We start from the raw sequence: 16,721 nt of genomic DNA on the forward strand, positions 1-16,721 counted from the left end.
CTGAAAATTGACTGGATTAACCTGCAGCGTTTGAATTGTGCGGTTCTGCACCTTCTCCATAGACTTCACTGGGACTAAAAAACGCAAAACTGGGGCGCTTTTGGTTTTCTGCACCCTGTCCTTCTGCCCTTGGTGGTGGCTGTGGGTGCTCGGGACCCTCCTCCCAGCGCTCTCATGTCCCCCCTCCTGCCACAGATTCTCATCACTCCCTGCAGTCTGCTGTGTGACATCACAAGTTCACACCAGTTATAGCCAACGAGCCATAAAGAGCTCTCCTAGAGCAGCAGGACTGATATATGACAGTGGTTGTAGTCCATCAGCCCCCTGGCTGGTCTCCATGGTGATATCTGGAGAATAGTATTAACATGGTTTCAGTTAATAAGTTTGGGAGTGTCTGGACATGCCCTCTGCTCTGATTGGCTGAGGCCTGCTATATATATAGCTGAGCAGCTGCTAGAAGTCACTCCGGAGCAGAATGAAGATGGCGGCAGCTGTGAGTGTGGGGGCAGGTCGGACTGAATCTAGACAAGTGATGGGGGAAGGGGACCAGGGCAGGTTGGACTGAATCTTTCTCATCTAGACTGGGGCAGGTGATGGTGACTGGGGCAGCTTAGACTGAATCTCCCTCATCTAGACTGGGGTTGGGGCAGGTTGGACTGAATCTCCCTCATCTAGACTGGGGGCAGGGGACTAGGGTTGGGGCAGGTTGGACTGAATCTCCCTCATCTAGACTGGGGGCAGGGGACTAGGGTTGGGGCAGGTCGGACTGAATCTCCCTCATCTGACTTCTCCTCTATAAGGAGAGTCCATGAGTGGTGGGCGGCTGTTATAACTGTTCTCTCCCAGCGCCCCCACAGATCAGGGCGCCCATGAAGCCACATCCCAGTCCTGAGGTTTAACTCCATATTTCCTCTCCGTTTCTGGCCTCCAGGACTTTCAGCAGCTGGTGGGAGATGAAGTTTCCACAGAACTCTCAGCAGTTTCTTGCTGGGGATTGTGATCTGGCTCCCTCCCCATCTGCTGTGGCTTCCGTCCCGGCTGAGTCAGATGAGCGCCGTCAGCCCATATTTAGATTCCTCACACAACTGTTAACTCTTCTGTTCATCTAGTTGTCTTCTCCATGTGCAGGGTGTGGTCGTGACCAATCTCAATCTGAAAGCAGGACACTGCGTGGAAATCAAGGGCTCCATCCCCCCGGACTGTAAAGGGTAAAGTAGACCTCCAGACATAAGCTGTGATTGTGCAGATTAACCCCAAACCTTCTGGGCTACAGGCCTTGTTTGGGCATCAGGAGGAGCTGAGAAGTCAGGGATCCTGACACTCCCCATATACCGAGAGCAGCCCGGAAGGAACGCGGCGTGCATCTGCTGTGTTCACTAGATTATAGTCCAGGACGGCTGCGAGGTGGGAAAGTGAGTGCAGTCACTCTTCCCTCTGCCCCTATTCACACAGTAAGTGGTCAGGACAAGGCTGCTGTACAGCCGAGAATAAGCTGCGGCTTCACCTAGCGGGGCAGTGTACAGTGCCGCCGGTCTCTGAGGATTTTACACCATCTGGTTTTCTCTTCAGCTTTTCAGTAAATTTGGGTGAAGATGCTTCCAATTTTCTCCTCCACTTCAACGCTCGTTTTGACCTTCATGGAGACGTCAACAAAATAGTCTGCAATTCCAAGGAGGCCGACGCCTGGGGATCAGAACAGAGAGAGGATGTCTTTCCCTTCCAGCAGGGGGCAGAAGCTATGGTGAGAGGGGAGACTGGGGTGTATGTTAGCCGATTGCTGGAGGTCTGTATAGTCCTAGCAGAACCACCGCCACTGCACGGGTCTGATTCATGTATGTGCTGTGTGTGGTTAAGACGTCCACTGTGAGGCGCCGCCCCCCCCCGCCACAACTGTGTCATCCACTGTGGGCCCCCCCCCCCGCCACAACTGTGTCATCCACTGTGGGCCCCCCCCTGCCATAACTGTGTCATCCACTGTGAGGCGCCGCCCCGCCATAACTGTGTCATCCACTGTGGGCCCCCCCCCCCCCGCCATAACTGTGTCATCCACTGTGGGCCCCCCCCCCCGCCACAACTGTGTCATCCACTGTGGGCCCCCCCCTGCCATAACTGTGTCATCCACTGTGAGGCGCCGCCCCGCCATAACTGTGTCATCCACTGTGGGCCCCCCCCCCCCCCGCCATAACTGTGTCATCCACTGTGGGCCCCCCCCCTGCCATAACTGTGTCATCCACTGTGAGGCGCCGCCCCACCATAACTGTGTCATCCACTGTGGGCCCCCCCCCGCCATAACTGTGTCATCCACTGTGGGCCCCCCCCCCCGCCATAACTGTGTCATCCACTGTGGGCCCCCCCCCTGCCATAACTGTGTCATCCACTGTGGGCCCCCCCCCCCGCCATAACTGTGTCATCCACTGTGGGCCCCCCCCTGCCATAACTGTGTCATCCACTGTGAGGCGCCGCCCCGCCATAACTGTGTCATCCACTGTGGGCCCCCCCCGCCATAACTGTGTCATCCACTGTGGGCCCCCCCCCGCCATTACTGTGTCATTCACTGTGCGGCGCCGCCCCGCCATAACTGTGTCATCCACTGTGGGCCCCCCCCCGCCATAACTGTGTCATCCACTGTGGGCCCCCCCCCCCGCCATAACTGTGTCATCCACTGTGGGGGCCCCCATAACTGACATCTACTCTAGCATTATAAAAAAAGACATTGACCCACAAAAAAGTAATTATCCAAAGATGAAAAGCAGCAAAAAAAAATACTAGCCGTCCCTTCCAAAAAAAAACTGGGAAGGACGTTATTCATTTCGAACTACATTTCATGTTAAAGGGGTTTTTCAACGCTGACGGAGGCAGCATATCCGGTGAATATCCCTTTATTGGGAACTGCTTACATGCAAAGCGTGGTTACAAAAGTTGCTACGTTTCGGCTATAGCATGGCCTTTATGGTGCTTGATAAAGGATATGCTATAGCCGAAACGTAGCAACTTTTGTAACCACGCTTTGCATGTAAGCAGTTCCCAATAAAGGGATATTCACCGGATATGCTGCCTCCGTCAGCGTTTATTGTATTGCACATTCAGGAGCCTCTGTGGATCTAGGGCTCCAGGTGGGCTGCTGCATTCCGGACGACCGTAAGATCTGGCGAGTGCGACTCCCTATTGATGTATTTCTGTCCTCAGGATAATCCACCAGTATGTGATCGGGGGGTCCGACACCTGGGACACCCACCCATCAGCTGTCAGTGGTGCAGCTCACCCCATAGAAGTGAATGGGGCTGAGTGCGATACCAAGCACGGCCACTACACAATGGACGGCGCTGTGCTCGGTGAGCAGAGAGAAGGCTGATGGGCAGGGGTCCCGGGTGTTGGACCCTCACTGATCACATCCTGAGGACAGGCATTCAGTCTCAGAAAATCTCTTCAAAGCAGCAAATGGTTTGGAATATAAAGTAGGTTGCAGCGCGTCTGTTCTCAACCGCAGCAGATACACAATACCGCCATATATCACTCCTCCAGTATATGAATAAATAAGAAAATACACAGGCAGCATGAAAGCCGCCATACCAATGCTGGGACATCCAGCAGACACTATCATTGTCCGTAACCAGTCTGATTAGGAAACGAGTACAGGCGTGTTAGGCGCCAGGCGCTGCAGTAATATCTACGTGGTGAAACTAAATCTATGAATGTTCTTTTTTTATTTTTTTTTAGAACTGTTATAAATGATGTAAAAATTGTTTGTTTTTACTAGCAAAACAAGCCCTGACGTTTCGGCCTTTCTATAGCGCTTTTCACGGCAGGGCATACAGAATTGGTACTTAAGGCTCATGGATGTGGTGCTCAACTATATGCACTGCAGAGTGAGCACATGACTGCTCCTGCCTGTGCCCGCTCCGCTCACAGGTCTGCACAGCCCATGACTGCTCCTGCCTGTGCCCGCTCCGCTCACAGGTCTGCACAGCCCATGACTGCACCTGCCTGTGCCCGCTCCGCGGTCTGCACAGCCCATGACTGCTCCTGCCTGTGCCCGCTCCGCTCACAGGTCTGCACAGCCCATGACTGCACCTGCCTGTGCCCGCTCCGCGGTCTGCACAGCCCATGACTGCTCCTGCCTGTGCCCGCTCCGCTCACAGGTCTGCACAGCCCATGACTGCTCCTGCCTGTGCCCGCTCCGCTCACAGGTCTGCACAGCACATGACTGCTCCTGCCTGTGCCCGCTCCGCTCACAGGTCTGCACAGCCCATGACTGCACCTGCCTGTGCCCGCTCCGCTCACAGGTCTGCACAGCCCATGACTGCTCCTGCCTGTGCCCGCTCCGCTCACAGGTCTGCACAGCCCATGACTGCTCCTGCCTGTGCCCGCTCCGCTCACAGGTCTGCACAGCCCATGACTGCACCTGCCTGTGCCCGCTCCGCGGTCTGCACAGCCCATGACTGCTCCTGCCTGTGCCCGCTCCGCTCACAGGTCTGCACAGCACATGACTGCTCCTGCCTGTGCCCGCTCCGCTCACAGGTCTGCACAGCCCATGACTGCTCCTGCCTGTGCCCGCTCCGCTCACAGGTCTGCACAGCCCATGACTGCTCCTGCCTGTGCCCGCTCCGCTCACAGATCTGCACAGCCCATGACTGCACCTGCCTGTGCCCGCTCCGCTCACAGGTCTGCACAGCACATGACTGCTCCTGCCTGTGCCCGCTCCGCTCACAGGTCTGCACAGCCCATGACTGCTCCTGCCTGTGCCCGCTCAGCTCACAGGTCTGCACAGCCCATGACTGCACCTGCCTGTGCCCGCTCCGCTCACAGGTCTGCACAGCACATGACTGCTCCTGCCTGTGCCCGCTCCGCTCACAGGTCTGCACAGCCCATGACTGCTCCTGCCTGTGCCCGCTCAGCTCACAGGTCTGCACAGCCCATGACTGCTTCTGCCTGTGCCCGCTCCGCTCACAGGTCTGCACATCCCATGACTGCTCCTGCCTGTGCCCGCTCCGCTCACAGGTCTGCACAGCCCATGACTGCACCTGCCGGTGCCGGCTCCGCTCACAGGTCTGCACAGGCAGGGCCGTCTTTAACGCGGGGCAAAAGGGGCAACTGCTCACTGCCATTACCTCCTTCTGTCCTCGGTTATATCAGTGTGACTGGAGCCATGTAATAACCAGTAACCAGTTCTATTACTGGTGGGGGGAGCACTCACTGCCATTACCTCCTTCTGTCCTCGGTTATATCAGTGTGACTGGAGCCATGTAATAACCAGTAACCAGTTCTATTACTGGTGGGGGGAGCACTCACTGGCTATTACCTCCTTCTGTCCTCAGTTATTGTCATGGGTAATGGGGAAGGGGAAAACACCAGATACACACATAAAAGGAATAGACAACAGTCTAGGCCTCAAAAGCTAAGGAAGGGGGATGGTGACCTCCTAGAAATCCCTAGGCCTTTCCCTACCTCCTGCCAGTATGAGCAGATCCTGATGGTGGAAATGCTCATATGCCAGATACCTATGCCCTGCTAAAACTGACGAGCCCTCGGATAGGTAGCAGGAGACGAGACAGCTGGTTCCTTCCCAGATTAAGAAACCCGCGTCTCCCTGAGGCCTAGAACCAAACACACTAGAGAACAACAAACAGAAAAGGCAACTAGTACTTAGCTTAGAGATGTATGGAGAAGCAGGAGATCCAAGACAAACAAGCTCTTGCAACTCCAAGGAGAAAATATCAGCCGCATGGTCAGCAGTGTGAGGCGGATCTAAATAGAGCCTCATCACTGATAACGAGCGGCACCTGAGGAGCGGTGAGATCCTGCCAAACAGCAACATACATAGAGGAAAACAGAGACCTGTCAGATAGCCTCACGTGCAGCAAGTCTATCCGATCTTCTCACAGGAGGGACCGTGACAGTTATAGGTTATATCAGTGTGACTGGAGCCATGTAGTAACCAGTTCTGTTACTAGTGGGGGGAGCGCTCACTGGTTATTACCTCCTGTCCTCAGTTATAGGTTATATCAGTGTGACTGGAGCCATGTAATAACCAGTAACCAGTCCTATTACCAGTGGGGGGAGCGCTCACTGGTTATTACCTCCTGTCCTCAGTTATAGGTTATATCAGTGTGACTGGAGCCATGTAATAACCAGTAACCAGTCCTATTACCAGTGGGGGGAGCACTCACTGGTTATTACCTCCTGTCCTCAGTTATAGGTTATATCAGTGTGACTGGAGCCATGTAATAACCAGTAACCAGTCCTATTACTAGTGGGGGGAGCACTCACTGGTTATTACCTCCTGTCCTCAGTTATAGGTTATATCAGTGTGACTGGAGCCATGGAGTAACCAGTTCTATTACTAGAGATGTTGCGAACATAAAATATTCAGTTCGCGAACGGAGAATGCAAATTTTTGCGAACGGGCGAACCGGCATAGACATCAATAGGCAGGCGAATTTTAAAACCCACAGGGACTCTTTCTGGCCACAATAGTGATGGAAAAGTTGTTTCAAGGGGACTAACACCTGGACTGTGGCATGCCGGAGGGGTATCCATGGCAAAACTCCTATGGAAAATTACGTAGTTGACGCAGAGTCAGGTTTTAATCCATAAAGGGCATAAATCACCGAACATTCCTAAATTGTTTGGAATAACGTGCTTTAAAACATCAGGTATGATGTTGTATCGATCAGGTAGTGTAAGGGTTACACCCGCTTCACAATGACAGACCAAACTCGGACAGGCCGAACTCCCCGTTTAACGCACCACAAACAACCGCAAACAGTCCATTTGCACAACCGCAAACTCCCCATTTGCACAAGGTTGGATACCAAGCTAGCCATGTCCCGTTCCTTGTCCTCACTGATGTCATTGAAGGTCCACCTCCACCCAGCCACGTACAACACCAAGGGTCCCCGAAAGGTGACAACAAGCCCCCTGGGACGCCTGCTGTGGTTGGTCTTCCACCTCCTCAAAGCCACCTTCCTCCTCTGACTCCTCTTCTTCAGACTCCTCTCTCTGCGTTGCCTCTCTCTGCGTTATTATAAGGTGTGTTAAGTAGTACTATTCCTATCAGTTTAATCCCTGTTACGTCCCCTATCAGGGGACGTGTATGGAATAGATTTCAGACAACCGCAAAGAGTTGTCAATAGTTGACACACTCATGACATATATTTTATACCTCTATGCGTCAATCTTGGTGTAGAGATGACTGTGCTCGTGCGCACGTTTGGGAGATTGCAGGCGATGGGGGTTTTACAAAGCCTATGGTCGTGCTGAGGTAGTTCAGTGACAGTTAAGTGACCCAGAAAACAATGATTCTGCAGTGTGGGCCCATTGTTGGCCTAGTAGGCTTTAATGATCACCTTAGATGATCACAAAGAAAATTAATGTTTTTTCTATGCAAAATTATCCAGCCGATCGCTTTTGATCTGTTCACAATGGAGCAACGACCTTATCATCTGGGGTGTGCCAACATTGCCATTGCAAACACACTCAGAGGTGATCGCTTCATTGTGATACGCAAGCCCCTTCACCACAACAAGGTAACGATCACGAAGGGGAATTGACACATGTATGTCCCTTTTTTTTATTTTGGTATTTGCAGCCACAGTGCAAATACCAAAATTTTCTTTGTACCAGAGGCCAGAAAAATTAGGCATGTACACATGCCTGAAAAATTAGGTAGTCTTGCAGCCGCTGCAGCAGCGGGCAGAAAAATTTATGTTTCCCAGGCAGAAAGTGCCCTAAAACATTGCGGCTTGAACCCTAGTTGGTGGCGGATAAGTCACGCAAGTCATCCGGCATTCAGAGGTAAAATACAGCAGCGTGTGGACCATTTTTAGCCCAAGGCAGATCATCTCATCAGGCCTTTTTTAGTCTAATGTATCGCCCACTGTCAGTCCCTTCGGGATCCATCCCTCATTCATCTTAATAAAGGTGAGGTAATCTAGACTTTTTTGACCTAGGCGACTTACTGTGACAATACCTCCTGCTGCACTGAAGGTCCTTTCTGACAGGACACTTGAAGCTGGGCAGGCCAGAAGTTCTATCGCAAATTGGGATAGCTCAGGCCACAGGTCAAGCCTGCACACCCAGTAGTCAAGGGGATCATCGCTCCTCAGTGTCGAAATCTGCAGTTAAGGCGAGGTAGTCTGCTACCTGTCGGTCGAGTCGTTCTCTGAGGGTGGACCCCGAAGGGCTGTGGCGATCCGTAGGACTCAAAAAGCTCTGCATGTCCTCCATCAACAACACGTCTGTAAAGCGTCCTGTCCTTGCCGTCGTGGTAGGAGGAGGATTACTTTCACCTCTTCCCCTGTTAGATTCCCGTTGTGCTGTGACATCACCCTTATACGCTGTGTAAAGCATACTTTTTAATTTATTTTGGAACTGCTGCATCCTTTCCGACTTCCGATAATTCGGTAACATTTCAGGCACTTTCTGCTTATACCGGGGGTCTAGTAGTGTGGCCACCCAGTACAGGTCGTTCTCCTTCAGCCTTTTTATACGAGGGTCCCTCAACAGGCACGACAGCATGAAAGACCCCATTTGCACAAGGTTGGATGCCGAGCTACTCATGTCCCGTTCCTTGTCCTCAGTGATCTCACTGAAGGTATGTTCTTTCCCCCCAGCCACGTACAACACCACGGGTACCAGATAGGTGACGAGCACCCTAGGATGCCTGCTGTGGTTGGTCTTCCTCCTCCTCAAAGCCACATTCATCCTCTGACTCCTCTTCCTCACACTCCTCTTCCAGCGTTGCCGCAGGTCCAGCAAGCGATGCTGATAAGGCTGTTTCTGGTGGTGATGGTGACCACAACTCTTCCTCTTCACGCTCATCTACGGCCTGATCCAGCACTCTTCGCAGGGCACGCTCCAGGAAGAAAAAAAATGGGATGATGGTGCCTTCGGTGCGACTGACTAGGTTTGTCACCTCCTCAAAAGGACGCATGAGCCTACAGGCATTGCGCATGAGCGTCCAGTAACGTGGCAAAAAAATACCCAGCTCCGCAGAGGCTGTCCTAGCACCCCAGTCATACAAATACTCGTTGGCGGCTTTTTCTTGTTGGATCAGGCGGTCGAACATTCGGAGTGTTGAATTCCAACGTGTCGGGCTGTCGCAAATCAAGCGCCTCACTGGCATGTTATTTCGCCGCTGGATATCTGAAAAGTGCGCCATGGCCGTGTAGGAACGCCTGAAATGGCCACACACCTTCCTGGCCTGCTTCAGGACGTCCTGTACGCCTGGGTACTTATGCACAAAGTGTTGTACGATCAGATTACACACATGTGCCATGCACGGCACATGTGTCAACTTGCCCAAATTCAATGGCACCAACAAATTGCTTCCGTTGTCACAAACCACTTTGCTGATTTCCAGTTGGTGCGGAGTCAGCCACTGATCCACCTGTACGTTCCGGGGCAGACAGGAGTGCTGGTCCGGTGTGGCTCTCTGCTTTCAGGCAAGTCAACCCCAAGACGGCGTAACTGTCGTATCCGGGATGTGGAATAGCCCCTGGGGAGCTGGGGGGGTGCCGTTGATGTGGAGCAAGATGCAGCAGCAGAAGAGGACTCAGCCTAGGAGGTTAGCGAAGAGGATGGAGTAGGAGGAGTAGAGGAGGTGGCAGCAGGCCTGCCTGCAAGTCGTGGCGGTGTCACCAACTCCTCTGCAGAGCCACGCATTACATGCCTGGCAGCCGTCAGCAGGTTTACCCAATGCGCAATGTACGTGATATACCTGCCCTGACCGTGCTTTGCAGACCAGGTATCAGTGGTCAGATGGACCCTTGCCCCAACACTGTGTGCCAGACATGCCATGACTTCCTTTTGCACAATCGAGTACAGGTTGGGGATTGCCTTTTGTGAAAAGAAATTTCGGCCGGGTACCTTCCACTGCGGTGTCCCAATAGCTACAAATTTTTTGAAGGGCTCAGACTCCACCAGCTTGTATAGTAAAAGCTGGCGGGCTAAGAGTTCAGACAAACCAGCTGTCAGACGCCGGGCAAGGGGGTGACTTTGTGACATTGGCTTCTTACGCTCAAACATGGCCTTGACAGACACCTGACTGTGGGCAGATGAGCAGGAACTGCTCAAGGCGAGAGACGGAGTGGCGGATGGTTGAGAGGGGGCAAGGAGGACAGCAGTGGTTGACGTGGCTGAAGATGCTGGACCAGGAGGTGGATGGCGGCTTTGAGTTTGTGTGCTGCTTGTACTCATGTGTTGATCCCATAGGCGTTTGTGATGTGCGATTATGTGCCTTCGCAAAGCAGTTGTACCTAGGTGGGTGTTGGACTTCCCACACTGCTGGGCTCTGCAATGACGGCATTCTGGTGGTGGTGGCAGCAGCATGTGTTGATTGGCGTGCTGTCTGGCTGACCCCGGGTGCCGATGCATGCTGTCTGACTGTGCCACTAGCTCCTTGCGACGACCTCCCCCTGCTTCCAACTCGTCTCCTCCTCCTCCCTGTCTCCCCATCAGAACTTTCCACCTGTTCTTCTTCTCTTCGAGGGGGCACCCACGTGACATCCACGGACACATCGTCATCATCAACCGCTTCACTTGTATCTGACAACTCAGCAAAGGAAGCAGCAGCGGGTTCAACATCATCCTCATCACACCGTACGTCCATGTGTGTAATGCTGCCTGACTGAGACATATCCATGTTATCTCCATCCTCTGGCAATAATGGTTGCGCATCGCTCATTTCTTCCAACTGATGTGTAAATAACTCCTCTGACAGATCAAGTGAAGCGGCTGTGGTGCTAGTGTTGGTGGTGGCGGCAGGCGGGCGAGTGGTAACTTGAGAGGTGCCCGAAGCTGAGCTGGAGGAGGATGGTGCGTCAAGGTTCCGAGCGGAAGCTGTAGAAGATTGGGTGTCCTGTGTTAGCATGTCAACTATGTCCTCAGAACTCTTCGAGTTCAGGGTACGTGGCATCTGAATACTGGGCATTATTCTAGGGCCAAAGGGAATCCCAGCACCACGACGGCCCCTGCGGGGTGGCCTGCCTCTGCCTGTCATTTTTTTCAGATTAGTTAAGTTGTACTATGCGTGCAAGCTACTGTGACACCAGATATGAGTTGCGCTGGTGACACTATGCACCTGCAGCTGGGCCTTAAACACACAAACACGTGCAGGCAACTGACTGCTATTTATTCACAGTCAAAATTGTTTTGTTTTTTTATGTAATCTACTGTGACACCAGATATGAGTGGTGGCACTGGGCAAGTGGGCACAGTATACGCTGTGAGCCTGACACACACGCTGGCAGGAAACTGCAATTAGATTACACAGAGAAAAATAAAAAAAAGCAGACTGATGTTCTAGCCCTAAAAAGGGCTTTTTGGGGTGCTGTCCTTACAGCAGAGATCAGATGAGTCCTTCAGGACTGTAGTGGACACTAAATACACTGGCCTAGCGATCGATTTCCCTATTAAATCAGCAGCAGCTGCACTGTCCCTCCTCTCACTGAAAATGCAGCTTCCGAATGAATCTAAGATGGATGCTGTCCGGGAGGTGGGAGGGTCTGGGAGGGAGGGTCTGCTGCTGATTGGCTGGAATGTGTCTGCTGACTGTGAGGTACAGGGTCAAAGTTTACACAATGATGACTAATAGGGGGCGGACCGAACACCGCATATGTTCGCCCGCCGCGGCAAACAGTTCAGGACATCTCTATCTATTACTAGAGGGGGGAGCGCTCACTGGTTATTACCTCCTCCTCCTGTCCTCAGTTATAGGTTATATCAGTGTGACTGGAGCCATGTAATAATCAGTTCTGTTACTGGTGGGGGGAGCACTCACCAGCTAACCCTTTAATGACCACTCTTTTGTGATTTAGTGCACATGGTGGTTTAATATTTGTAACTATACTTTTTACGTAACACCTGGGGCTTGTTAATGTGTTGTTTTTTTCCAGACTGAATCCTGACTGTTTTTCACGCATGATTTTTGCGTTCAGGGAAAATCGCAGCATATTTTATGTTCCGTGTTTTTCATGCAACTGTAGTTCCGTAGAAGTGAATGGAGCTTCAGTGAAAAACGGATTGACATCTGGGTGTAATGCGTTTTTTTTTACTGACTATTGCTAAGTGATATAGATTATTATCACATGAAAACTGCAGAAAAAACTGAAATACTGACACTGAGAAAATCCGTAATGCTCGTGTGAACAAGGCCTTCCCTTAATTTTTTCTTTAAATATGCAGACTGACTCAAAAAATGGCGTTAAAAGGTGTTCATTATTTTGTGTTGGTGGTTTTGCTATATGATTATTTGTATTTTACTCTATATAATTTTAACATTTTATATTTTTTTTGACATATCGCCCCCTAAAAAGGTGATAATGGTGACTTTTGGTTAGTGTGGGCCTTTTTTTTTTATTCCCTTCCTTTCATGTCCCCCGAGAGGTCAAAGACCTGGCACCCAGGCAGAGCTGTTCGGGTCCACTAAGACCCTGCAGAACTAATGCCTCCCAAGGCCCCAGCTGATCACGTGAGGGAGCAGCAGAAGGAGCAATTCCTCTGACTCATAAAGTGCTATGGAAACTGCTTCTGTCTTCTCCTCGGACCCCTGGCCGTTGCTGACAACTTGGGACCCGACCTGCTAGAGTTCAGGAGCACTAATCCAGCGGTTGTGCACCCAGCAGATAGGGCATGGGTGCATTACACAGGACTGATCCATGAGCCATACCATTCTTCTGTGTAAATGGGGTTAAGCGACTCCAGAAAGTCTTGTGAGCAGAATTTTAAATATATTTAGATTAGAAAATTGTATGATGAGCCATAAAAAGTAGAATACCCCTTTAACCATTCTGTGGAAGCAGAGGTGTGTGAAGCTGGGACTCATGTCTGACTGGATCTGTTTTGCCATCTTTACAGGTTTGCTTTGAGTACCAGATAGACAAGATTATCATCAAGTTGGCTTCAGGAGACCAGTTCTCATTCCCTGTCCGCAAGGTCTTGCCTTCCGTCCCGTACCTCTCGTTGGAAGGCCTGGAGTTCAAGTCCCTTACAACTGAATAGCTGCCTTGTCCTCCTGGATCTGCCACGTTCCCTATCCACCTCCATGAATCCGAGCAGTATCCAATCAGTACAAGAAGCAATCCCAAAGGTTTCTCCGACCAGACTGTGACGCTGGAAATGTCCATGTTCCACCCGCTGGCCCAGTTCTGTTCATTATGTCCTTGACGATCTGTATTAAAGACTCCATCTTAACAGAACTGCTGCTTCTCTCACAAACTCCATCACAAGAGGAAACACGTTGGAGATGGGGATTAGAATGTGAACCTACTTGGGGCAGGAGCCAATGTCATGGATTCTGTGTCTGTAAACCGCACAATAAATGTCTTGAAAGCATAAATATAACATCTCCAGCAAACGTACCGTCATATATCCGGACAACAACACTGAATAATTTGTGCCACTGCTTCATCTTACCGTCCACATTCCTCCATCACTGGGTTACAGGGTGCTAGACCCTCTATATTACCAATCCTGACAATACCCTGCTTCATCTTACCGTCCACATTCCTCCTCCACTGGGTTACAGGGTGCTAGACCCTCTATATTACCAATCCTGACAATACCCTGCTTCATCTTACCGTCAACATTCCTCCTCCACTGGGTTACAGGGTGCTAGACCCTCTATATTACCAATCCTGACAATACCCTGCTTCATCTTACCGTCTACATTCCTCCTCCACTGGGTTACAGGGTGCTAGACCCTCTATATTACCAATCCTGACAATACCCTGCTTCATCTTACCGTCCACATTCCTCCTCCACTGGGTTACAGGGTGCTAGACCCTCTATATTACCAATCCTGACAATACCCTGCTTCATCTTACCGTCCACATTCCTCCTCCACTGGGTTACAGGGTGCTAGACCCTCTATATTACCAATCCTGACAATACCCTGCTTCATCTTACCGTCCACATTCCTCCTCCACTGGGTTACAGGGTGCTAGACCCTCTATATTACCAATCCTGACAATACCCTGCTTCATCTTACCGTCCACATTCCTCCTCTACTGGGTTACAGGGTGCTAGACCATCTATATTACCAATTCTGACAATACCCTGCTTCATCTTACCGTCTACATTCCTCCTCCACTAGGTTACAGGGTGCTAGACCCTCTATATTACCAATTCTGACAATACCCTGCTTCATCTTAACGTCCACATTCCTCCTCCACTGGGTTACAAGGTGCTAGACCTTCTATATTACCAATCCTGACAATACCCTGCTTCATCTTACCGTCCACATTCCTCCTCCACTAGGTTACAGGGTGCTAGACCATCTATATTACCAATCCTGACAATACCCTGCTTCATCTTCCCGTCTACATTCCTTCACTGGGTTACAGGGTGCTAGACCCTTTATATTACCAATCCTGACAATACCCTGCTTCATTTTCCCGTCTACATTCCTCCTTCACTGGGTTACAAGGTGCTAGACCCTCTATATTACCAATCCTGACAATACCCTGCTTCATCTTACCGTCTACATTCCTCCTCCACTGGGTTACAGGGTGCTAGACCCTCTATATTACCAATCCTGACAATACCCTGCTTCATCTTCCCGTCTACATTCCTCCTCCACTGCGTTACAGGGTGCTAGACCCTCTATATTACCAATCCTGACAATACCCTGTTTCATCTTACTGTCCACATTCCTCCTCCACTAGGTTACAGGGTGCTAGACCCTCTATATTACCAATCCTGACAATACCCTGCTTCATCTTATTGTCCACATTCCTCCTCCACTGGGTTACAGGGTGCTAGACCCTCTATATTACCAATCCTGACAATACCCTGCTTCATCTTACCGTCTACATTCCTCCTCCACTGGGTTACAGGGTGCTAGATCCTCTATATTACCAATCCTGACAATACCCTGCTTCATCTTACCGTCCACATTCCTCCTCCAATGGGTTACAGGGTGCTAGACCCTCTATATTACCAATCCTGACAATACCCTGCTTCATCTTACCGTCTACATTCCTCCTCCACTGGGTTACAGGGTGCTAGACCCTCTATATTACCAATCCTGACAATACCCTGCTTCATCTTACCGTCCACATTCCTCCATCACTGGGTTACAGGGTGCTAGACCCTCTATATTACCAATCCTGACAATACCCTGCTTTATCTTACCGTCCACATTCCTCCTCCACTGGGTTACAGGGTGCTAGACCCTCTATATTACCAGTCCTGACAATACCCTGCTTCATCTTACCGTCCACATTCCTCCTCCACTGGGTTACAGGGTGCTAGACCCTCTATATTACCAATCCTGACAATACCCTGCTTCATCTTACCGTCCACATTCCTCCTCCACTGGGTTACAGGGTGCTAGATCCTCTATATTACCAATCCTGACAATACCCTGCTTCATCTTACCGTCCACATTCCTCCTCCACTGGGTTACAGGGTGCTAGACCCTCTATATTACCAATCCTGACAATACCCTGCTTCATCTTACCGTCCACATTCCTCCTCCACTGGGTTACAGGGTGCTAGACCCTCTATATTACCAATCCTGACAATACCCTGCTTCATCTTACCGTCCACATTCCTCCTCCACTGGGTTACAGGGTGCTAGACCCTCTATATTACCAATCCTGACAATACCCTGCTTCATTTTACCGTCCACATTCCTCCTCCACTGGGTTACAGGGTGCTAGACCCTCTATATTACCAATCCTGACAATACCCTGCTTCATCTTACCGTCCACATTCCTCCATCACTGGGTTACAGGGTGCTAGACCCTCTATATTACCAATCCTGACAATACCCTGCTTCATCTTACCGTCCACATTCCTCCTCCACTGGGTTACAGGGTGCTAGACCCTCTATATTACCAATCCTGACAATACCCTGCTTCATCTTACCGTCCACATTCCTCCTCCACTGGGTTACAGGGTGCTAGACCCTCTATATTACCAATCCTGACAATACCCTGCTTCATCTTACCGTCCACATTCCTCCTCCACTGGGTTACAGGGTGCTAGACCCTCTATATTACCAATCCTGACAATACCCTGCTTCATCTTACCGTCCACATTCCTCCTCCACTGGGGTACAGGGTGCTAGACCCTCTATATTACCAATCCTGACAATACCCTGCTTCATCTTACCGTCCACATTCCTCCATCACTGGGGGTTACAGGGTGCTAGACCCGCTATATTTACCAAGCCTGACAATACTTTGCTTCATCTTACCGTCCACATTCCTCCATCACTGGTTACAGGGGTGCTAGACCCTCTATAATACCAATCCTGACAATACCCTGCTTCATCTTACGTCCACAATTCCTCCTCCACTGGGTTACAGGGTGCTAGACCCTCTATATTACCAATCCTGACAATACCCTGCTTCGTCTTACCGTCCACATTCCTCCTCCACTGGGTTACAGGGTGCTAGACTCTCTATATTACCAATCCTGACAATACCCTGCTTCATCTTACCGTCCACATTCCTCCTCCACTAGGTTTACAGGGTGCTAGACCCTCTATATTACCAATCCTGACAATACCCTGCTTCATCTTACCGTCCACATTCCTCCTCCACTGGGTTACAGGGTGCTAGACCCTCTATATTACCAATCCTGACAATACCCTGCTTCATCTTACCGTCTACATTCCTCCTCCACTGGGTTACAGGGTGCTAGACCCTCTATATTACCAATCCTGACAATACCCTGCTTCATCTTACCGTCCACATTCCTCCTCATTGGGTTTA

General features: G+C 50.8%; 1 protein-coding gene across 1 annotated transcript; it reads left to right on the forward strand.

Annotated features, from left to right (window-relative positions):
* Nucleotides 1–424: 424 nt before the first annotated feature.
* On the forward strand, nt 425–13,341 carry LGALS1 (galectin 1). The gene is made up of 4 exons (XM_040408008.1): nt 425–493; nt 1,129–1,208; nt 1,570–1,741; nt 12,856–13,341. Exons 1-4 carry the CDS (start codon nt 476–478, stop codon nt 12,997–12,999), a joined length of 414 nt encoding a protein of 137 aa, XP_040263942.1. The 5' UTR covers nt 425–475; the 3' UTR covers nt 13,000–13,341.
* Nucleotides 13,342–16,721: the final 3,380 nt, after the last annotated feature.

This window comes from Bufo bufo, chromosome 9 (assembly GCF_905171765.1).
Source record: "Bufo bufo chromosome 9, aBufBuf1.1, whole genome shotgun sequence".
Lineage (NCBI taxonomy): Eukaryota > Metazoa > Chordata > Amphibia > Anura > Bufonidae > Bufo > Bufo bufo.

Bases quoted from the DNA above. Each gene is read 5' to 3' on its own strand.
- LGALS1 (XM_040408008.1), top strand. The intron at 1,209-1,569 runs GTAAAGTAGACC...TTTTCTCTTCAG, and splicing joins ATCCCCCCGGACTGTAAAGG to CTTTTCAGTAAATTTGGGTG. The intron at 1,742-12,855 runs GTGAGAGGGGAG...CCATCTTTACAG, and splicing joins AGCAGGGGGCAGAAGCTATG to GTTTGCTTTGAGTACCAGAT.